General features: G+C 42.4%; 1 protein-coding gene across 2 annotated transcripts in view; it reads right to left on the reverse strand.

Annotated features, from left to right (window-relative positions):
• The window catches only part of furinb (furin (paired basic amino acid cleaving enzyme) b), a 131375-nt gene extending 106895 nt beyond the window's left edge, over nucleotides 1–24480 (reverse strand). The window contains exons 1-2 of one of the 2 annotated variants that reach the window (XM_079500750.1): nucleotides 23792–24480; nucleotides 15096–15376 (exon numbers count right to left, since the gene is read on the reverse strand). In XM_079500750.1, coding sequence (XP_079356876.1) covers nucleotides 15096–15272 — 177 coding nt within the window. In that variant the 5' untranslated portion in view covers nucleotides 15273–15376; nucleotides 23792–24480. Of the gene's footprint in view, nucleotides 1–15095; nucleotides 15377–23424; nucleotides 23601–23791 lie in introns of those variants that run through there. The other variant, XM_079500751.1, reaches the window with a different exon arrangement.
• Nucleotides 24481–25090: the final 610 nt, after the last annotated feature.

Here is a 25090-nt window from a genome sequence, read left to right on the forward strand (position 1 = left end):
CACTAACCATAGTAACCATGCTCACCTTTGCACGGACACGTAGGTATACAGGTACAGGTAAACAAACATACAGACAAAGCTGGTTGTTCAAAGCTGGTTGTTGGAGTGGTTTGCACCACTCAAAAACACAAAAAACACCGCTTTAGAGGATCCTACTGTAGCAGAAAATAGTGCCCTAAGAAAACTAGCCCAATGTGCCGATAACATGTCTGATGAAGGGCCGTTGATCGTCACGTGATCCAGTGTGCGGACTCTAATGTTTTTTTTAGATTATTTAACTTTGGGAAATCCCTTTGTAGTAACTGCAACTGACGAATGGAAATACTGTACATATGAATGAGACCCGTTGGTAGATTTTGATTGTGTGCCAATATAAGCGTTGAAACGCAAATCACAGTGTAAAACCTGCCATCATCATGTGTTCAATTCTGTCTTTTCATTTCCGCTGAATGCATTCAACACGGTTGAAAGGTTTCAATAAATGCTTCATTTGGCCTCAACATCTTGACACATCCATTCACCACAAAGCTGAAAGTAGGGCGCTTTCGCACATGCAAACATGCACAGGACTCTGACCCCCCACCCACACACACACACACACACACACACACACACGGCTCAAACTGACACATACACATGGACGCACCCACCCTTACGCTGACTACGAAGGAGCTAAAGAGGTACTCGAGCAAAGTAAATATGATTCAGAAATCTGATTCAGAAATCAGGCTCGGTGTTTTGCACACACAGCAGTGTTTGGTTATCTTTCAAAGGCCTTGTATTTTTATCTTAATTGTCCTATATGCCCTGTGCCATTTTTATTTACAAAGCCTAAAAAGGTACAAAAACCACAATTTTTTGTATGACAATTAATCGTGATCAATCTACAATCTCATGATCGTGACAGCCATACCCTAGCTTCTGAACCAGGCTTGCTGTTTTGCTGCTCTGCCAACACAGCAGTGGTTGGATCACTTTCAGCAGGCTATGGCATTCCACACCAGTCACAAACAATACTCACATGTACATACTGTACCATTATTTGACAATGGACACCGATACTGTAGCTGTGGAAAAAAATAAATGCTACTTGATGGCAATTATGGTTATTTAGCTGTACCATAATTAGATGTAATTCCTATGGAGGAATAAAAGTAGACTGCTTAAAAGATGTTGCTCCATCATCTGCCTTGGGCAGTTAATAATGGACAGAGTTGAAATGTGAATATGTCTATAGAAAGTGTTCCCTGGCCGCCTGAAGAAGTGAAGTGACTTGAATTAAATCGTTAAGGAATTTGCCTCCAGCACATGTATGGTTCACTCAGCTTGGTACTGTGGCTGCTCTGGAGAGGTTATCCTTTAAGATGAATAATCAGTTGGATAAATATGATTCGAAGTGGAACGTGTTCCTCAGTCATGTTGCAGGTCCTTGATGTGATCCATGGTCAGGCAATGCCCTTTTGATTGTTTACTGTATTAGTATACATAATGATACGGTTGATGATGCTGCGTGTTTGGTCGTGTAAACTAATTTAAACTTTTAATTTGATTTACTTGTATTTTTATTTGTTTATCTTGTCTATCCTTGTTTTATATTATGTTTCTGTGTTCATACATAATGTCCATGCATACGTATTATGTTGTTGTTGTTGCTTGTGTTTGTTCTTTCTGTTTTCTGTATTTGTAAAAAATCCAAATAAAGTACTGATCATAAAAAAAAGACAGCTGGCTCCATGCATCTATGCCTACAGCATCTACAGTATATACTGTCAATCCCTTTTCTGTCCACAAAGAGTATAGCCTGAATACTACAGTTATTACCAATACACTGACTGCAAAAAGTGCAACTCAAGTCCAACCTTATGGGTCAACAGTCGAAAAATTTAGACTGCCTTTTCGGTAGCAAATTTTAGGGAACTTTGGCAAAGTACCAAGTCATTACAGGATCTTGAAATGACTTAAAGTCCGTGGCTGTAGGCTCTGTATAATGAAGTGGTGCATTTACATCAAAGAGAGCTCTGGGACTGAGGAGGAGCACTTCACTCAGATCAGAAAACTGGAAGTGGAGCGTGCTTAGATCACGTATTAAGAAGTATAGGAGAGAGGAAGAGAAAGGTCGAAAGAGACAGAGTCAGACAGAGAGAGACGCACACACACACACACACACGCACACACACACACACGGAACCTGTAAAAATGTACTGAATGGAGGTGTGGATATACTGTAGGCGAGGGCAAGTAAGATAAGAACAGGATAGGTGAAAACAAAAGTTGAAAGAAAAAGATGGTGCAAACTGCAAAGAAGGAGAAAGGAGTTTTGAAAAACACTGCTTTAGAGGACTTAAATACATAACCTACTGTAGCAGGAAATAATGCCCTCAGAAAACTAGCCCAATGTGCTGATTTATGTCTGATATTAAAGGGCTGTTGATCGTTACGTGATCCAGTGTGCGGACTCTAATGTTTTTTAGATGATTTAACTTTGGGAAATCCCTTTGTAGTAACTGCAACTTATGAATGGAAATACATATGAATGAGACCCGTTGGTAGATTCTGATTGTGTGCCAATATAAGCGTTGAAACGCAAATCACACAGTGTAAAACCTGCCATCATCATGTGTTTGATTTTCATTTCCACTGACTGAATGCATTCAACACAGTTGAAAGGTTTCAATAAATGCTCCATTTGGCCTCAACATCTTGACACATCCATTCACCACAAAGCAGAAAGTAGGGCGCTTTCACACACGCACAGGACTCTGACCTCCCCCCACACACACACGGCTCAAACTGACACATACACACATATGAGGCACGCACGTACGCATACCCCTCAAATAGACCACGATAATAAGCTGGCAACGCTCTCCATGGCAACACTGTGCCAAAACGCTCATGTGCCACGAGGCTGCAAGACACGACGGCTTTACCCTGTGTCTGTGAGGTTACACACAAACAAAAACCTATTACCACTCACTCACTCACTCACTCCCTCTCTGCTACTGGCCAGAAGAGAACCACAGCAGGGTGAAGAGGACAGGGGTGAAAAGGAAATTTGAAATAACACCTCATAAAAAAGCCTAGCAACGGTATACATTTGTGAGATGATTAAGACGGAAAACGGAGCTTCCATATTCAGAACCTCTTTTCTTTTCAAGTGCAACCTCCCCCGTTAAAATGTAATCGTTCTCCCGCGGTCTCCTTTACCGCTGAGGTTTGTTAACGCTAATAGCAAGTACTTGTTGTTTTAGCTTGTTTGTTTTTTACTTCAGGGGAGTGCTCCCTTTTTATTTTAATTTGAAACTCCTGCAGGAAACAGGAGACAGCTGCCTGAAAGTGAGGATGTAATGGTATAACTTTTGCAGAACAGTATGGTGCAGTGTAGTTACTGTACCGGTCTTCAAAGATTAAGATTAATGCACCTGTCTATTTTTATAGGTGTGCTATACTACAGTATAGTTACCAATACCATGCATGCTATGCATTATTTCATGGTATGTGTTTTCCCCCTAACCATTTTAAACCCTATATAATTGTAAATGGTAAATGGATGGTGTATTCATATTAGCGCCTTTATCCAAGGCGCTTTACAATGTGCATTCACCCATTCACACACACATTCACACACCGACGGCCGAGGAAACCATGCACCGACCTGCTCATCGGGAGCAGTTACAGTATGCGTTCAGTGTCAAGGACACTTAGACACCAACTCTGGGGGAGCCCAGTATCGAACTGGGAAGATTTCGCTTCCCAGCCGAAATCCATAGTATATGGAGGGGGCATTGATACCCGAATATAGAACTACATTTTAGTTCACACCAGGGTCTCCCAGGGCTCTATATTCGGTCAGTTCCTTTTTTCCCATCTACTTTAAGCCAAATCTCTTTGCCAAAAACATGTTGCATTGTGAGCTTGTAGATCTGCCAATTTGGCCCAATGTTCAGCCCTGAATAGGGATGCTAGGAACCAGGTGGTTTAATGAAATATAGTACTATTATAAAACACAAACAACTATTCTTTCTTTGAGGACAATTTTGGTTTACTGAACTGAAACTTTGTGTGCATTTCATTGAAACTCGCTTGCATTAGCATGCCAACATCAACGTAAAACGCAAGGGTTAAATTTCACCGTGGGTGTGGTATTACAGGGAAAGGCTTACGGTTCAAAACCTTAATAGTTTCTTGTATACCTCTGTATACATTTAAAAAGAACAACAGTGGAAAGAAGATGATGGCTTGATGGCCCGGGTATCGGAGGAGACCCGAGGCTTTCTTCACCCTCCCAATGACTGATTGTGGGGGTTAGCAGAGATGGAGTACTTGTAGAGAGGCTGGGGAATTGGGAATTGGCGTTACTAAATTGGGACTTGAAGGGGAGAAAATGTTTTTCTTTTGTCTTGAAGGGGCATGTTTTGCACAATAACAGTCTTTTCATTATGTCTGCCCACGATCTCTGTGATTCATACAGTAGGCTACGTTTGTTTACCTCAGTCACTGATACTAAAATCTGATATTTAATTTTTTTCTATGAACCTGTGACTTGACACCCATACTGTTATAAAACGAAAATAAAAAAAGATTTTGAAAAAAAAAGAAAAAACGGTTTGCTATAGTGTGGATATTACATACGAGACAGCGTGGTCTGCTAAACTGTGAGGGAATGACAAACTGTATATGGAATAATGGAAGGAGTGGGTGTTGATTCAGGGAGGCAACAAAGGATATAGGAAACAAATCTGCATTTAAACACATACGCACACACACTTAACTTGTTCTTTCTTTCCTTTCTTTTCTATTTTGCATACACATTAGAATGTGTATCATATGCTTTTCTTTATGATTTTATCTAAAGAACAACAAAATCACTACTGTATATCCCAGTCCATTCCCCATGATACAATGTGCTTTTGCAGTTTTGTTTCTAGTATATGAATGGACCTCAGACATTTCATATACTTCCTTTCAGAATATAATTTAAATATTATATTTCCATTGGAAGACAGGAGAATGTTTATGCTGCCGGGCAGTTGTAGAGTACAACTTCGTACTTTCATACTTTGCAATATTATGGTTCATGCAACATTCATGAAAAATAAATACAAAATTAAAGAGAGAGAGAGAGGCGAGAAAGACAGGCAGAGAAGAGAAAGGAGAGAGCACCAACTCCCTGCACCAGTATACACCAACCCCCTGTTGGTGTTACTATAGCACATTATAGAGTCAGCAGAAGCTGGCAGTAATACAGCCCCATTAGATTACACCCACCACTGAGTGTGGACGTGTATGTCAGAGGTTCAAAACTATGACATTTTCCAAACAACATCAGAATAACTAACAGCATGGTGCAGCATATAGCATTTTGCGATATAAGTTTGGGGTCACATTAGCGGACTTGAGCTGCTTGCAGATCTCCCGTTTGGAAGAGGCCTAATAAATGGTAAATGGTAAATGGTGCATTTATATAGCGCCTTTATCCAAGGCGCTTTACATAGATTGTGCATTACATTCACCCATTCACACACACATTCAAACACTGATGGCGGCGGAAACCATGCAAGGTACCAACCAGCACATCAGGAGCAATTAGGGGTTCAGTGTCTTGCTCAAGGACACTTCGACACTAACTCTGGGGAGCCCGGGTTCGAACTGGCGACCTTGCGGTTACCTATCTGGAAACTCTACCCCTGAGCCACCGCCCTGAAGTGTCGCCTCGCGCAACAACAACATGCAACCTACTATTAGTGCATTGATGCGACTTTGGAAAAGAGAGCCAGCGGATAGGTGAATGGCAAGACTGTGCTTAATGCTTTTGTGATGAGTTTATCTCAGATTTCATATCGCAGCCATATGCTGCCTCTTGTAACATTTACCTGGGGAAAAAACAAAACAATCTTTTGATCCAGGGCACAGATGGTACACTGGAGGCTTGGAACAGCAAGACAGAGTAACAACCATTCCACACTCCTCATTATGTACTGACAGTTTAACCAACCTGGCATCGCTATTTTGGACATGTCGTTATAAGGCATTTTCAAAAATAGTGAAAAACAGACGACCTACAACTTCACAAGGCATTAGTCATATTTTCTCTGTTCCTATGATGAGGAATGACTTCCGTTTTATTCCTCATACAAGTGTGGTTAACAACAACAGTGTTTCAGTGCACCAACAGGATGGTGCACCATGGAAAATCACAGAACTTCCACAACATCTTAAACCTTCCAGAACATAACATTCCACACTAGGATATTCTGGGACATCCTGCGGTCTTTTCCTTGGAAACAGAAAACTGAGACAGAAACTGAGAATCAGCAGTTTTCGCAAGAGATCAAAGTCGGGATGGCTATCTGTATTGGCTCGATAGTTTAAGCACAGATAATCACCTATTTTTTTTGGCAGGCAACCCCATACTGAAAGTTCCTTGTGAGGTCAGATTTTTTTATTCATGAATGTAATGTGATTTATGTGTGTATAATGTTTAGGTTGTGTTAATGTGTTCACAGTCCACACTGTGTTAATGGTTAGGTCAGGTTAATGTGTTCACGCTGTGTTAAACTTTAGGTTAGGTTAATATGTGTTCAGTCACACTGTGTTAATCACATTATTGGTTAGTATTGCCCCAGAAATATCATATTGCTAGCTTAGCTTAATTTAACCCTGTAAGTCCCAGTTCATAGCTGACCATATATAAATTATCCATAAATTAACAGTTTTCTGAAAAAAACTATGTTTCTATGTCAGTGGTGCTCAACCTCTGTCTTCTATGTCAGTGGTGCTCAACCTTCTTCATGTCAAGGACCCCCAGAAGTATCTGTATTTGGCCGCGGACCCCCATCTGAAAATATGTTGTCAAAGATTTAAAATTCAAAGATTTGCGACACATTTTTTTTTTCTTTCAAAAATAGCAGATCTACAGATCTGTTATTTTTCAATAGCTAAAGTTTTAAATAATGGTTAAAACACCAAATGGGTTATAGACCAAAACAATAACCGAGAGGAAACTTCTTGTTTTAATATTATTTGGGTTTATTCCAGAGTAGAGATCTTACAAGCGTTGGAAAGGCCGTTCCGGATACGCTATGTTCTTCTGAAGAGTTTGATAGATATTTTATTGTATTGTGTTTTATTATTTTATACTTTGTGATCATATCTTATAACGATGTTAAAAATACCCTGTCTGTGTGTGCAGGACCGCCCTGTCATACCATGCCATGTATACCGTTTTCTGTAATGTTTGCATGTTTACTGAGTCTACTATCACCCACTGCAGATTGCCACCTATACCAATGGAAAATAATAATAATACCCAAATGGCCTTAAGACCTAAGAGGAAAATCAACAAGAAGGAAAACAAAGGAGAATAAACTATGGCCACAGAGATAATGACACAAAACTGGATTGAGCAAGTTTAATCAAGGTCTCAACATGACTGGAGTCACAAACAAACTTCAGACCCACTGTCGCCTGATGACAGCAATATGACAACTCTCTACGATGTGATGCGTCATCCTATGGACGCCTATGTTATGATATTTTCAACCTATTGACATTTGACAACTGTGGACTGAAATTCCTTGGTATAAAATGATTGTGCAATTGCTGTGATATTGTTCAGGGCTGCATCTTGAAACTTTGTGGACATATCTCTCTTCTGTCTCAACTGTACCGCTCTGAAACTGAACTTGAGATAAAAGTAACTTGTAAGATATACCTTAAGTCCGTTCTTTCGACCTCTATTTTCCATAGAGTTAAATCTTTTTCATATCTGGGTTAAAGGTTTCATGGTTTTACATCTATTCAATTTACTAAGGTTGGGTTTCTGGTGTTGGCTATCATTTCAAAGCCATCTTTTATCTGTCAGTGTTAAACATTGATTGATACAGTGTACATCACCTCAACCATCATGACTTGCGTGGTTCCCTGGGCAACTAGGGTTGTTGACCTTTTAAGCAGGCAACTCTAAAGGCATATATGCTATCTCATACCAGAAGGAGCCCAACGGATGAAAAACATGACCAACGCTGTTTGTGAACCGCAAGCACTTGAGAGAGAGAGAGAGAGAGAGCGAGAGAGACATATTGGTGACAGGGTGAACCATTCTATCCCGATTTATACTTCCGACCGAATCGTATGCCAAAAAAAGCAGACCTACAAATACAAGCTTGTTGTGAGCTTGTAGATCACCCATTTTCAGTGTGTAACACCAGCGTACGACTGAGCATCAGCTTCTGTCAACGCCCACAGAGCTGTTCACCTCACTGAAAACAATCAGCCTGACCTGGCTCACCAGAAACACAACATGAAACCCACTCGCACATATAAAATACAAACAACCGTTACCTACATAAGTACAAATGATATAAACAAGTTATATGTGTGTTAGCTGCAATACAGTAACCTGTCGAATGCTGTGAACTATAACAAAGCAAGATGCAAGGAAATGCACAATAGAAAGTGACTCAATTACTTTTACAGGCAAAATCTTACACTGCACTCCAATGCCACTATGTCATGAATCAAGGTTACAGCTGCTCCATATAAAATATGGCGGCTATCATATACAGAACAGAATAATGCAAACGATAATATGTCCCCAGGTATATATTTTGTGTGACCCTACAAGCTCTAACCGTCTCACTATCAGCCTGTGTACATATCCTTGATCACTTTTCCATCGGGATTGGTGAAGCAACCTCATCTCTAGCCCCCCTACACTGCGGTGTCCCCCAAGGCTCCATCCTAGGCCCCATCCTCTTTTCATTATACATGCTCCCCCTCGGCGACATCATCCGCAGCCATAACATTCAATTTCACGTCTATGCCGACGACACCCAATTGTATCTCCCCATCAATCCTAAAGACCCCTCCAGTATACAAAAACTCCACGCATGCCTCGCAGACATAAAGAACTGGATGTCAATACATTTTCTACAACTAAATGACTCTAAATCCGAGGTTCTCATTTTTGGTCCACCCCAAGAAAGAGCCATGTTAGCGCAAAACCTGACCTCTCTTACCCCAAATGTAAAGCCCTCCGTGAGGAACCTTGGTGTTATCCTTGACCCCGACCTCAATTTTGAAGGCCATCATTCTACCACCTTAGAAATATCGTCAAAATCAATGTGTTGTGGGCCACCACACAATCATGGCCAGCCAGCCACCACAGTATGATTTTTAGTAGGTGGCCTCGAATAGGCCAAAAAAGCAAATAACCGCAAAAGACAGCAACAAATAAAATAAAACGTGCGTGTGCACGGGTCCGGCGCATGCACACTCGTGCAGCGCGCGTGAAAGCTCCCCCCACACTATCAGCTACATGCTAGGGGAAACACTGAACTGGTAGCCTAATTCCAAAGCCACGCCGTCACGCAAGACTGGTGCTCCTTCAGCAAGAGGCATCGTCTCGGGGCTATAGTCATATAGGTGCACCTGACCTTCACAACAAACTTCTTCTCTGGTTTCTTGATCAAACGCAGCCACGCACGCACCCAGCCACGCACACACACAAGTCAAGTCAAGTATATTTTATTTCTAGAGCACATTTAAAAACAACCAAGGTTGACCAAAGTGCTGGACAGCATAAAAACAAAACGTATACAGTAGAGAACACACGCACACACCATTTAGGAGCCCGTATTGAACAAAACAAGCAGTTAATGTACATGATAATCCCGTAATTACATTAGTGATAAAAATCCCATTACTTTCTGATTACACATCAGCTTCGCCGTTCTCTGCAAATGCCTTGTAGGACAACCACCCAAGGAAGGAGCGAGGCAGCATGACAAAGCAGCCTCCTCTCACCCCATCTTTCTCCCTCTCTCTCTCTAAACAGTCTTACCTAACCTAACCCATTCCCTCACACCCCACACCCCTGCTGTGGTCCAGGCACCAGGGGGGCTTCCAATCATTCTAGAGATAAAGCCTCCCCTCGCCGTCACTCTCTCGATCTCTCTCCCTTTTAGCATCTCATCATCAGCCGCAAAAGGCTCATTACCCAGTCACCCCTGTCAGAGAATGATGGCCTAGGATTTATTCCTACATACAATAACGTCGTTCCAGACTACAGATAATGCTAAACGTCACTTTGCACTCCCACTTTGCCTCTGTGTTTCTGCTGACAGACAGACAGGGTCCTTCTGGGGCCACACTCTGTCCACTCCCACTCGTTTTTTAGCTTCCTCTCTGTCTGCCTCTTGCCAGATTCTCCCACTCGCCCCGTTATTGCACTCAGCTCCGCTGGCTGTGTGTTTTGCAGTGGGTAAATCCGAGAGACTGTCCTTCCTTTCACACTCTCCCCCAAATGTGTCATTGTTTATACGATTTCCTTCCTACTCTAAACCCACCCACGCAGTCATCTCCCCTCCAACACTGTATGGGGGGAAATAATATTTCAGAAACAGCCCCTTTCATCAATGCGCTGCAGGGTGTCAGCGGGGAAGGGAGAAGAAAGATCTTGCATCTGCTGTGAGGTTGTGAGGCCCAGCAGTGGAAGAAGAGGAGGTCAGCAGATGATGGTAGTGGGTCTTTTTTGATATTCACGATTCATTATTTTTTGTTGTTACATCTTGTGTACGAGTACATAAGAGTACAATTATTTTGTTCTGGTTTCACTGTAGCAGCAGCAGCTGCATAAATAATAACAAACATATAAACAATAACAAAGACATGAAAAAAGGAATATTTAATCAGAGAATAGCAGCAATAGTAAGGATTTGGTAGGTTGGTCCTATCGTGTGCAAGGTTCCGAAGGTTTTAAACATCTATATACAGTACATGTATCTTATATATATTATACAGTGTTAGTGTATATAAAATCTATAGTAACGGTGGCATGTGTTTAACCACTCTTATCCTCCCCAGTGATCTTTAATTGGTCCCCTCTACAGAAAATACATTTGCAGCTTCATCACGATTTTTTGTAAATTGAAAAAATAATAATAATAATAATAATAAATATAAATTCCAGAAATAACATGGCCAGAATAGGGAAGATAGAACAGTTCATGTGGTTATAGGCTGCCTCTGACCACAGTCAGGCAGTTGGGGGAATTGAGGGGTGGGGAGATTGGGAGAATGCAGAGGCTTACGGCTGTACATTCTGTAGCCTCGCGGTCGGCCCTTTTGGCAGGCTGTGGACATGACAGCAGTTTAGCGTTCGCAGATTCCCAAACTTGAGTGGGTGGCATCAAACATTCATCAGTGACAGTCATTTGACAGTCAAGGCTACTGTAAGCGAAGCTCCTTTTATTTAAGTGACTAACGAGGAAGCACACGGTAGTTTCTCCCCTCCCTCCAGTCATTAATCTACCTGGTCCAATGACAGGATGGAAGCCTGTTCTTTTCTTTGCATCTGGGCTGAATGAGGAAGAAAGTAGGGTGGGTGGTGGGTGGGGCCGGGGGGTTTGTAAACAGAGAGAAGAAAGAGAGAGACAGAGATGGAGAGAGAGGGAAAGGAAAAAGTTTGGGACAAAGGGAAGAAAGTAATCACACGAGTTGAGATGAATGGGTGAACAAAGAATTATGCCAGCCTAGACGGGGAAGAGCTATTTTGTTTTCTGCCCCGTACAAGTGTGTCCCTGAGTGATTGCATAGAATATGTATGTGCGTGTGTGGTGTCTGCGTAGAATATTGAGCATTTCATTTCACCCAATTCAATAAGGCAAAATTGATTCTGTCTAGAATTCACAGAAGCAATTAAGAATAAAAGGTCTATTTGAGGCCATTTTTCCCAATAAAAACTTTCTCGGCAGCACAATAACTTTCACACAGCCAAAACAACCGCAACCTATTGGGTCAATATCCAAATAGGTCTAAATTAAACTGGAGTGCAAGTCACTTCGACAAGATAATTTGTTGTCATATGGAGGCAATTCAGGGTGATTTGGTGAGCACACGATAAATACAATTTAATAAAAGAACACTTCTAATGTCTTCCAACTTGGCCTATAGGCCTATATGACAGCTGCTCAGCTCCACTGTGATAACAAGAGGACAAAAAACATCTCCCTCTGGACGAGCAAGACCAGAGATAAACCAGAATACATTTAGCAAACCCCTCTTTTAGAAAGATCACAATGTTGTGGGAGGGGGTTAGAGTTGGGAATATGCAGAGCCTCATGGGCATATTCCTGAGGAGTTCTCCAGAAGGCTGCTCAGCGGTGTGTGCAGCTCACAACCTGGCCCACACAAAGACGCATGCAAATGCAGTGAAGTCTCAAGTGAAGCAACAGCGAGCGCAGGGACCCAATAGCAACTAACTGTCAACTGGAGAGCGTAAATATGGAAAAGCTTAGCCTCAGAAGAATGTTGATATATTCAAAACGGCTACCATGCCATCGACAAAACAATGAGACACTTTTCCCGCCTCTCTCCTCCGCTCCTCTCCTCTCGTCTGTCTGACAACTGTCCTTTTTTTCCCTTATCTATGTGAGCCAATGGTGCGATTAATTAAAAAGATCGGGCAGTCTCAATCACCAGAAAGCAACAGAATAGAGACAGGGAAATAAAACTCCCAGAGGGGTGATTTGAAACAGCAGCTTTCCTCTACTCCTCAAAATAATGGTTTTGCTGCTCTCCCCTTTGTCCAAGTATTAACTTGGTAAACACACCACCTCCAGCTGTCCCTCTCGAATGCCCATGAGTCTGCTAGTGAGTTGTAAGTCATGTGTGCTCCAATTAAGCGGTTATCACCGGGGGATGCCATGCCTCTTGCTACCAGCAATAAGCTGCGCGCGCAGCATAGCCTGAAGGGGTCATGATGAGGACTCTACACTGTAGTGGAACTGCTCTCAACAACACTGTAGTTGTTGCCGCGGTGATAAGCCACTCACTGCTCACCCCAACACATCTCTCCGTTTTTAGTACTAACGACCATTTCGGTGGCCACCTTATCACCTAAAGCTGGTGTATGAATAGACCTTTTACGGGTCCATTTAGGTTACCTCTGCTGAAATGCTGCAATCTGTTACTTATTTTAATTAATAAAATGTTATTTTAATTTGTATGGTAGACAGTGTATGTTAATATAACATGCTGCAGTGGTTGGAGGTGGTCTCCCTACTCTTCCAATGATACATTTAGACACAGGTGTCAGGTAGGACACCTACTGGTTAACAAGTAGCACTGTCTGTAAGTCCGTTAAGTGCAATATCCCACTACCAGTATCAGAGAGGCAACGTCGCTGTGCGTCAGCTCATCACGGGCTGCCTCCAAATTTGCCACAGACTCTTCATCACTTCTCTGTCTATGATCTAGGCTTATTATCCCGCCCTCAATGTTTTCACCTTTTCACCATATTGTACAGTTAATATAAAACGCAGTATTCAGGCACATTTAAGCCACCTTTTGCCTATTAGGCCCACTCTACATAACGTCGTCAAACAGCGATGCACACCTGGTAACATCATTCTACAGGCCACAGGTTTCTGCGTTACACCTTTTTTTTGCCCGTGGCGCTAGAGTGAGACGGGGAAAATTCCGGTCGAGCTTCTAGTCTGCCTTAGCCAAGAGGCTGAGCAGTATAAATGTGGCGGCTGGCCTCTCACACGGGAGACACAGGTTTGAATCTTGGTTAGAACTAGGGCTACAAGTTAACTAACGATTATTTTCATAATCGATTCATCGGCCCATTATTTAAATGATTAAATCGGATTATGGCACTTATTTAGCTACCAACTTAGAAATTGGATTTTAGGTTCTTTCAGAAATACATCATTTATTACATTTTGCTAAGCTGCTGATTACCCTTTTATTCAAATAAAAGACAAATATAATTGAAAATATAGCTGCAAGCAGCGATAAGACGGGACCAAGAAAGAAGACAATACGCAATAAGAACAATATGCACAAATAAGAATCATGGGCTGAGTTGTCAGTACCCGGATTTGAACACACAACCTGGTGGTCCAAGGGCAAGAGCTCTACTGACTGAGCTACACGGAGACAATCAGTGACTACATTGTAAACAGCAAAACCATTCAGTGTTTTTGATTACAATTATGTGTGTCCTGGTTTATGGGATCATTGTCCATTACTACAGTGTGTTTGATGTTCATGTTTTCACGTACAAACTTCTCTTCAACCGGGATTTCAGATAATGGTCCATAGATTGTGTGTAGGACGTTTCGCGCAAATTGCTAAAAGATCCAGGCAGAAAATCAGGTATAAGCATTTTTCACTGCTCAAAATGGCGGAAAGTCTGAGGACGGAGCTTACTTGTCAAAGTGACAGATGTGTTCCCCATGAGTCAAGGGACATGTGTTCTTATATGAAGAGATCTAAAATCCCCCTATGGGGATTTCAATGCAAAAAAGAAAAAGTACTCAAACCTGTGGACTGGTGCCCTCTACTGACAGTGACGTCAGGACTTTGGTGCTCTATAGATCCAGAAACTAGATATAATTTCCAAAGTAACTTACGTCGAGGCTTTAGGCAGTATAGGCAGGCACGATCAAAAAATATAACTAGAAGATAAACAATCCAGCAGAACTCTTTTCATCATTTTATTTTCCTCACCGAGACCAACAACGCACATGTTTCAGCTCACATAGCCTTCATCAGTGTTGATCAAGACGCTGACAGGAAATCATTACAGGATGAATTGAGAGCGCACCATTGCTACAGGTTATTGTGAGTAAATAAAGCACTAAAACATTGTGGAAGTATAAGCTCACCGTACCGTAAGTCCAATGCAGCTAAGACTCACCAAACTAAAGTGAAATCTGACACCATGCTGCGTGTGTGCTCAGCTCCGCTCTGGCTGCTGCCTGCCTGTAGCCCCGTTGAAGAGCAGCACTCACTTCTGTTCTCTTCATAAAAATACTAATACTAATACTAATAATAATAGTACAACCTGTTATCTGACTAAAGTATTGATAACCTGCTTATAAGCACATGGGTGCCACACAAAGTGGTTTTATAGGGTACACGAGAAAATAAATAGTCTAGTATTAAAAATAATAATAAAACGGCGCTATCGGTGTGCAAGTAATGTACTCGGTGGCGTGCCCGCCCACCGGTAACACCGGACACCGTGACATGACACACACACACACACCACACACACACACACACACACACTCTCGACTTACGTTGCCATAGTTGATGAAGCCATGTTTCTTGGCAATGCGGTCGGCCTCGCCCGGCCCGCCTGTGATGTGCACGGCCCAGGTGTTGCTGTAGATCTCTGCGGCGTCGGCCCACTTCAGTGCCACCGTCGAGAGGACAAGCAGTGTCCACAGGTGTGGTAGGGCCAGCCTGGCATCCATGAAAGGGACAGCGGGCCACGGAGCCTGTCCGCCTATCCGTTTGTCACCTCGTACCAGGCACAGCCCAGCTGCTCTACCTCACGGCAGTAAAGTAGAACAGTGACCTGAAGAAAAGAGGACACACAGCCGCTTATAATCACACACATGTCCCTCTTAGTTGGGTCCCTCGTTCCTTGGCCCCAAACTGCTCAGTATGGATTCTCTACAGAAAGTAAAACTATCATAAACCCAATGCCAGATTGACCAACGATTAGTGATGTTTTGACCAGTATTTTGTCAAGAAGTGCAACATAAAGTAATGGGAACCTGTATTCCCCTTTTGCCTAATGTTTTACAGTCAAACGAGGATTCAGCAATAAAGATAGTACTAAATCACAGAGAAGAAGACTCCTACTTTTGGGTCTGACAGCTGCAAAAACAAGTTGTCGGTTGGTCGTAAGATGGAAACCTCCACAGTCATAAACTCAAAGTTTCACAATGGATCCTCTCGTTATTGGACATGATCTCTGGAATTCTCTATAGCTCAAATAGTTCAATTAAAGTGTCGAAAGGAAATACAATAAGGGCCTTTCTCAGCCCCACCCCTCTCCAATTGTTTATATTGTGTTTAGTTTCCAAGATGGCCGCAGCACCAGGAGGGGGTGGGGCGGAGGTGAGTGGGTGGGGTTGACATATGCCCTTACTGGGCTGCGTTCACACATTCAAGACACCCGTCTTGTGTCTGTGTTTAATGGAAATGCTCTAATGCATTTCCAATGGAAGCCCATATGGTTTGACCAAACATTTTGTTTGATGGGGGGAGGGGGGCAGAACACCATCAAATATGTGTTCAGACACAAGTCAGGTGTCAGACACAAGGCAAATGTCTTGAATGCAGCTCAGTAAGGGCATATGTCAACCCCGCCCGCTCACCTCCGCCCCACCCCCTCCTGGTGCTGCGGCCATCTTGGAAACTAAACAGAATATAAACAGTGGGAGAGGGGTGGGGCCGAGAAAGGCCCTTATTGACAGTGTCCAAAGCACTGATGAAAGTTCTAATTATTGTCCTATACGTTTTAGTTTTACATTACACGTTTTACCATTTATATGCGTATGGATGTGTATGTATGCATACAAAAAGTCATAAAATGGCCAATATGTGTTGACCTGATGCCATATGTAGTTCTGAAGAAAGCAAGGATGTTACAGAGACACTGGAGATGGAGTCACTTGGAGGGGGGGGGGGGGGGGGGGGGAAGAGGGGTGAAAAAAAATCCTTGGGAACTGCACTTGTGTCCTATGTATGCATAGAAATGCTGTTATTGTACTGCTTTTTCCAAATAAAATAAATATTATAAAAATTAAAAAAATGGCCAATATGGAAATGGCCAGTGTGGCGGTCCGGGCACCTAGGCTGCTAAGCCAGCCTGACGGCGTGCCGCGGGTTCGACTCCCGATGACCTTTGCCGCGTGTCACCCCCAATCTCTCTCCCCATTTCCTGTCACCATACCGTACACTATCCAATAAAAGGCAGAAAAAGCCAAAAAATACATTTTTAAAAAAGCAGCACGCACAGACCACAGTGTGTCTAACACGTTCACTGTTGATAACATCTGTTATCAACTGGCAAATTCTGAGATTGAATGTCTATCTGTGCAACAAGTCAAGTCTGCCTGATATTTATCTGGATGGAATTTATCTAAATGCGAAATAACATGGCACATAAACAGGGACAAAATTACTTAGATATTGCCAACTTATGACCTGTTACATACTGTCTTTTCCAAACAAGGGATTTTCGCCTCTAAGAACAGGGGTGTTGATTTGACTTTGTTAATTTTAGGGCCTGTAAAGACCTTTGGGTCACATTCAATGTAGCCTCGGAAACCCAGACGTTTTTATTTACAGGGGGGGAAAAAAAGTCTGGAGCCGAGTCCACTTCAATTCGGCATACAGTAGCGCAAACGTCGCTCACTCTCTGCTGATTTCTGATCGTCTGCACCTTTGTTAAATTGGCACACACGCACACACATACACTCCTCTCTCTCTCTGTCGCTCTAATTAATTAGTCTCATGCCCAGCAGCTTTGCCTAGTTTCTCCCGGCGGATCCTGCCGGGAGCTGCCTATGCCATAAAAAGCATAGGTGAGTTCCAGTCTACATTCAATGTGACTTGAGTCAAAATGTCTTCGATCTCTGTCCCTGAAGGTTTTGGCTAGAGAAATGCATTTCTCGGTTTGGGTCTTTATGTATAGTAGGTATGCTATGCTGACAAGAATAGAAAATTAATTATGCGGGCTGTATCCAAGTTTAATGTCTCAATCTGAGAGGAGCTGGTGAGAATCCATGTCGGCACTGCATTAGAGAAAGGTTTATGGAAATGTTGCTCAATGTGGGGCAGAAATATGATACGGTGTGGGTGGGAGTCCCGAAAGTGCATCAATTTGTCTTAAGAAGGATGGTACTGTAGGTGGCCAAATGCAGCTCTGAATATGTGTCCATGATTGCATCAGTCATTTTGCAGAAAATCCCCACCACCACTGCCTGGCATCCCTATAAACTGATGGGAGCCATGTAGATTTTTGGGCCAGTTTTTGACTTTCCAAACTGAATGGATTTTGAAGACATTGTGTGCTGATAAGAGATAGATTTTACTGATCCACTGAGTTCTATTTTTTATTTATTTTTACGTATTTTAAAGATTCTACATTCTTACTGTATAGTTATTTAAATTAATATATAAAAAAGGGAGCTCGCTTAAAAGATGGTGATTCTTGCCGAGCAGACGGGATCTAAAAGCAGAGCAGTGAAACCCATTCCCCTGAGACCCCCTAGTCACAGTTGCCATAGGTGGGCTTAGTATTCAGGGGGGCAGACGCATTATTCGGCACAGACAATCTGGTCCCTGGGGGACAGCTTATGGGTACGGTGCCATCTCGCTGTCTTGACAATGTCTTGGTGCTGCATACTTAGATTACCCTAAACTTAATATACAGTAATGAGAAAAGGACGCCCACCATGTTCGCTTGTACAACACAATTGCTTTCTAAAAGTTTTAGGACAGGTTTGGACCCGTCAATGGTTTGGCAATGTTTCCACCAGGACAAATCCAAATAATTCTAATTGAGAGGACACCAGGTAGGCAGACGATATGCTAACAGTTCATACGGAAACCTATTGCTTTGTCCTTTAATCCTCCCTCAAATCACCTGCCAAGGGGCAATTAAGGGCTATTCACATGAGCAAAAGGAGAAGATGTGTGGTGGGGACATGATCATCTGTAGATTCCAAGATACATTTGAGGGGAGTGGCTGCGATTACACTGAAAAGTGGGTGAGATGGAGGCATGACTACAGGCCCAAGGCTGTCACTCATCGTGGGGAGTGATTATTCTGAGCTCATTAGGGCTAGGTCTCAGTCAGTCACAGAGCTAGGAAAGGCTCAGGGGTGTGTGACAGTCTGTGACTGTCACTGGGTTAGTAGGAGACAGTCACAGGGAGAGAGAAATAAATAGAAATCCCAAGAAAGAGACAGATAGATACACATCCAGAGAGAGAGTGAGTGAGTGAGTGAGTGAGTGAGTGAGTGAGTGAGTGAGTGAGGCGTGTGTGTGTGTGTGTGCGTGCGTGCGCGCGTGCGTGCGTGCGTGCGTGCGTGCATGCGAGATAGAGAGAGACAGAGAAAGGGCAAGTTATCACCCTCCTACCCAGCATTGTGCAAAGTAGCAGGCATTATTACAAAAAAAGAGAGAGAGAAACACTTTCCTAAAAAACATAGCCTGGAGGAGAGTTAACAAGAGACTGCTGCTTGCTTAGGCTATACTCGATACAATATACATCAAAGAACAGAAACAGAAACCAAGATGAAACTTGAACCTCACATGAGAAACTCATACTGAATAAGGAAAACCCAGCGGGAAAACTGAGCCTGGCATAACCTCTTTAGAGCTCATTGCGGAGCTGGTGCAGTGAGGACCGTAAGCAGTGACCTGATGCATGGCTACTGTTTATCATGAATCCAGCACCCCCTTCTTTAAAGGTAATGACAGTTTTCCGAGTGTAGCTCAACAATATACAGTAAGAAGAATGGCAGGGATTCAGGGAAAGTAGATCACAGCCTCCCGTGCAAAACAATTCCCCAGTGCCTGGAATAGAACAGCAGCTAAGACGGAAGGTTGTGTTTCCGAAAAAATGCACTCCCTCAATAATACTACTCTTGTGAGGAACAACTGCCCTTTGCTTTGTCCTGTGAAGTATTTCTCACAACACATTCTAGAATGTGAAACAATAGAATCATAAAACACGGGACGTGATGTTAAGACTGTCCATTGTGCCAATAGATGGTGTGGGCTCACATGAGATTATATTTGATCAACCTAAACAGCTAAAAGATATAAAAGATCCTTCCCCTTGTCCCTCCGCCCTTCTTTCTTTTCTTTCAGGAAACACGCCCTTCTTTCTTTTCTTTCAGGAAACAATCGATGCATTACATTACATTACATTACATTACAGTCATTTAGCAGACGCTTTTATCCAAAGCGACTTACAATAAGTGTATTCAACATAGGTAGGGAACAAAAACTACTAATCACCAGAAGTCTTTAGTGCATTTTCTGCAAAAACAAGCAACCAAGAGTATACCTAGTGCTAAGGTAAAAGTGCAATATATCAGCTACCTATTTCCTTAAACAGATGAGACAAAATAGCTAAATCAAATGAGCATGAGCTAAAACAATTAAGTGTATCGACTAAACAAGATCCAATAAACAATACAACAATAGAAAACAAGCGTTCGTACAACTAGTTAACAACAAGTAGGTCAGGCAGAGAGGAAGGGTAGTGTTTCCTGAAGAGGTGGGTTTTCAACCTGCGGCGAAATATGGGCAGTGACTCTGCTGTCCTAACATCAGTGGGAAGTTCATTCCACCACTGTGGGGCCAGAACATGCACAAAGCAAACAAATTTCACCCACTGTTTTACACCTGTAAACCTGTAATGTGACAATAAAGATGATTCTGATTTGATGTTATTACCTGCAACAATAATAATATATATATTTTCTTGTTAATTTTCAAAATGTTTCTAAAATAGCAAATCTACAAGCCCACAACAATGCATCGCATTGTGACACACTGACACTTTGGTCATTTTTTGAAAGTATAGAGAACGAGCGTGGTGGAGCTCCCCTACAAACTCTGACCACTTTCGGCACCATATTGTTTGTTACAGGATCTTCCAAATACTATCTTTGTTGAGCAAGCAACTCTCTACTATCTTTGACGTCTCTGTTTGCTAGTGCAGCATTGTCGGTTGCAAGGCAAAGTGAAAGTGTTCTGATGTTGGCGTTAAGAACTTAAGATGTTTGGATTTCCAGCTAGGAAGCAAAACCAAGGAGATGACATGGCGGAATTATGAAACGTCGTATGGCCTGGGTGTCAGCTGTTAGATGAATCAACATAACTTTCAACATCATTTCCAGACACACGTTTGTGTGTTCACGGCCTTTTCAGACGGGTAAGTTAGAATCCAAAGCCGTCATCACATTTGTGATGACGGCTTTGGATTCTAACCTGGAGTCCAAGGAGTGTTTTTCGTGCAAAACTAATGCTTGGAATGGATTAAGATTTCAGGATCATGAAAACCCCCTAGTTTGACACGTCACATGCTACTTAAAGCATAATGAAATTTAGAACATGTTGCCTTATATTAGGTTGTCAATGGGGCCATCTTGGATTAAGGCAAATTTAGGGTATTAGCAGTGAGCAGATCAGGGTAGATTTTTGATCCTGGCTAGTAGACCTAATTCCCTGTCAGAATCAGTTGAGAAACAAAATAATCCAATTTTATCTAAACTGAGTGGATTTTTTTTACTTTATTTACTGGACTACTGACTGACTGACGGGAAATACACGATTCCATAGTTAACAGCGACCTTCGGTCGAAACCAGGAAATATCACAATGCTACATATCCAGAATCCCAGATGATTGGTCACACATCACAATGTCGCTTGAATAAATGCCCAGCCATATGTCTGATATATCAAGGTCCCAGATCTAAGGTTTATTATTGTTACACCTTGTGTACACTCACTCACGTACAAGAACCCAGAATGAACTGCACATGAAATGCGTTGTGGCACACACAGTCAAAGGAAATGTCCTCCCCCCCAGAGTGAAATTGCTCAGAGATATTAAGGGCGATTGTGAAATGAGACGTGCTACATGTTGCCCTCCGCCCCCAGATGGAGCATTACAAGGACGGCATTACATAACTGGCAGTGATCTCTATACCGACATCGTCTGAGATGTGCACAGGTGAGGTGACTCAGCTCAGGATGCCAATGGTGGAGTACAGCTATAGACTGATTTGACGGCTTACATTGCCTATGAGCTGCAGAGATGGAGCCTGATAAACCACTGTGTGGTGGCTCAGCTGGAATGTGTCTAAGGAAATATAAGCAATTCAACAAGTAACATTGCACATATAGCTCCTGAAAACCACCTCTAACAAAGACGAGCAACCTGATTGTTACTGTTAGTATGCTTCACTGCAAAACTTGTTGTACAGACAGCTACAATACACCCTTAGTTCCAGTCCACAGACAGTCCATTGTTGAGATGTTTCTCTTACTGCACTGGTGCGTTCCTTTGTTGTACCCCCCCCCCCCCCCCCCCCCCCACCCCAACCCCCCATACACGCACGCACGCACACAGTATCTTATTTTGTGAGATACTGCCCAGAGCAAACAGTTGGAGCATCATCAATACTGTAACAGTAGCACCTAGACACAAAGACACACTGGACTTATTTGCTTCAGATGAAACAAACCTTTTTTAAACTACTTTGTCCAACTTTGCCGGGTCAAGAGAGGAATACATTATACAACACAGCACTTCTCGACATTGCCTTGGCCACTGAACACACTTGAGCAAGACATAGTCCAGCAAAGATTGTTATGAAGGGCTGGTTGACTGGCAGCCAAAGCAAATTGCTTCATAAATCAATGTTTTGACATAGGGAAGTACTGCAATCCTTTCATGTAAGAAGTCCACTCCAGCCCAAAATGCAGTTGTGACCTTGACTTCCCCTGCTTAGATCTCAATAGGTATTACATTATATATGATACAGGAACAATAACAATAACCAAAGCATGAATTAACTGGGTCAGTGGCAGTGCCATTGGGTCACTGAACGTTTTCAGATGAAACTGTGAGAAACAAGATCCGACTATCTTTCAAACCAATGACACTGTAATGTAGAGAAAGTCCCAATAGAAAAAGAGTGAGGAAAAGGAAACTGCTCAACAATTATCTATTGTAAGCACTATATTATTACTATACAATTTACAATTTACAATTTAGGCATTTAGCAGACGCTCTTAATCCAGAGCGACTATATTATAAGCACGACTTGAATATAACTGTCATACCCAATGCAACACATTAAGTTACTAAGTGATGAGTGACAATACAATACAATACGAGAGAGAAAGAGAGAGGGGGAGAGAGAGAAGAGAGAGAGCAAAATGTACATGTATACAGTAAATGTGAATTTAAAATGCGAACTCCAGCCGACTGTGGTGTCGGTGGAAATCAAGACATTGCTACTGATGTAAGTGTATAAGTGTGGCATTAAATCTGCTACATTGTGACAATAAATCTGCTACAAAGTAAGTGTGGCGTTAAGTCTACAATGCAACAGTATATGACATTAAATCTGCTACGACTTAACAGCATGACATTAAAACTGCTACAGTGTAACAGTATGGCATGTCTGTACAATGTAACAGTATAACATTAAGTCTGTTACAAAGTAACATAGTAGGACATTACATCTGCTACAAATTAAGTGCTGAATTAAATAAGTCTACAATGTAACAGTATGACATAAACTGCTGCTACAATGTAAAAGTATGACATTAAATTTGTTACAATGTAGATAGACCGTAGAAGTCTGCAACAATGTAACGATAACATTGACATTAAATCTGCTTTAATGTACTACGTGTGGCATTAAGTCTATGTAACACACAGTATGACATTAAGTCTTCAATGTAACAGCGTGGCATAATTCTACAATGTAAAATGACAAGTCTACAACAATGACATTTTAGTCTACAATGACATTAAGTCTGCTACAGTGTAACAGTAAGACAAAGTGTCTTCATCTTACCAAGAAGAATAAAGTTCGGTGCGGACGCGCTGTAATTTAAAAAGGCCGTTCCATAAAGATTATTCTATACGGTGTATGCATGAGAAAAGCCAGGCTCGAGCCTGTTAACCTGACTGGAACCGACCCAGACTGTTAACCTGACTGGAACAGATCCAGACAGAGTGACTGCTAAAGTGGTAAAGTAGTGGAGGAGGTCGATCGTCTCGTGGCAAAGACGCGCTGTCACACTTGTGCGCTAATAGCGTTCGCCCAAATGGTGCCATTGTTCCCTCCCACTCTGCCACTGTACTATAACGGTCCCTCCTCGTTGAAAACACAACTGTGTGCTAGATAGAAGGTTGTCAATGTCAACCACAGTTATAGTTACCCGTCGTCAGATCAGATGCCAAGGAGAAGGAGCCTCATCTCCCTCTGTGCCAGGGTGGAGACTCCCCTCCTCCTCCTTCGGGTTGGCTATCAACTTTATGATCCAGGCTTTACTTGAGTCGTGGGCGTAAAGAAGACACGGACACCTTTGCACCCCGGCTCTTCCTCCTCTTCTTCACCAAGAACGTCTCCAAAAAAATGCAACTATTCCGTCCGACCATCACCTCGCCGTCCATCGACTCGCTCCCATTGTTCTTTCGCAAACTCCTCCGGGTTCTTTTGGGACGAGGTTCTGCTTCGGGACCATGCAGCAGACACGCTTGGTCTTTGAAGCGCGCACAGACCTGCGCCGGAGGGTCGCCACGCATTTGGAGAGCAAACCCCCTGCTGCAAAAAGCACAAAAGTGTAGATAAAAAAACCCAACCGTGGAGACACAGTGGATGACAACAAAAAGCCACAAATCCCAGTCTCCAGGAAATACGTCACGTTCACACAGCCCACTCTGTTTGTGGTTTGTGGCATGCGCGTGTTTTGTCTTACTGTACCCGCTGATAAGGCGGTGCATTGCTTGTCTCCATTGGGCCGCCGTGGAAGCGGGTCCCGTGCTACGCATGTGTACAAAACATTCATCCATGTCTGTGAACCTATGCTGTGAACAGGCAAGCGTCCGCTGAGCGGGCTGCGAGCGCCATCTATCGTCCATATGCCGCACATGCAAAGTGATTATTTGTAATACAAATTGCCATGAACAAGCAAATAAAACATAAATGTAGGCCTATGGCCATATGTACAATATATCTCTTTCATTTTAACATTGCAACTTGGCAGTCAAGTACTATTAAATAAAATATAAATAAAATAACAAACTATAACAACAAAATTGTGCTTTTGGCTTTTGCTGTTGGAAAACAACATGTTTAGTAAGCCTAGGTGGACCAAGGTTTTGATTGATTGATTGAAGAATTTATTAACAGTTTGCAGAATTACAGTACATTTCAAGCACAAACTCAATACAAAGGCTGTTAACTGTGAGTGGACGACCCAATTAAGCATTACACTTGTTTCCAATAGGGTCCACCATGTTCAAATCATCAAAACATTTAGAGACGTACAAATAGACACTTCTATAGACAGAACAGAGACAGAACAGGAATTCATCATAGGTGGACCCTCTTCTTGTAAACAAATGTAATGCTTTATTGGGTCGTCCACTCACAGTTAACAGTTTTTGTATTGAGTTGTGCTTGAAATGTACTGTAATTCTGCAAACTGTTAATAAATACTTCAATCAATCTAAAA

The sequence above is a fragment of the Electrona antarctica genome (genome assembly GCF_951216825.1).
Source record: "Electrona antarctica genome assembly, chromosome: 5".
In the NCBI taxonomy this organism is placed as follows: domain Eukaryota; kingdom Metazoa; phylum Chordata; class Actinopteri; order Myctophiformes; family Myctophidae; genus Electrona; species Electrona antarctica.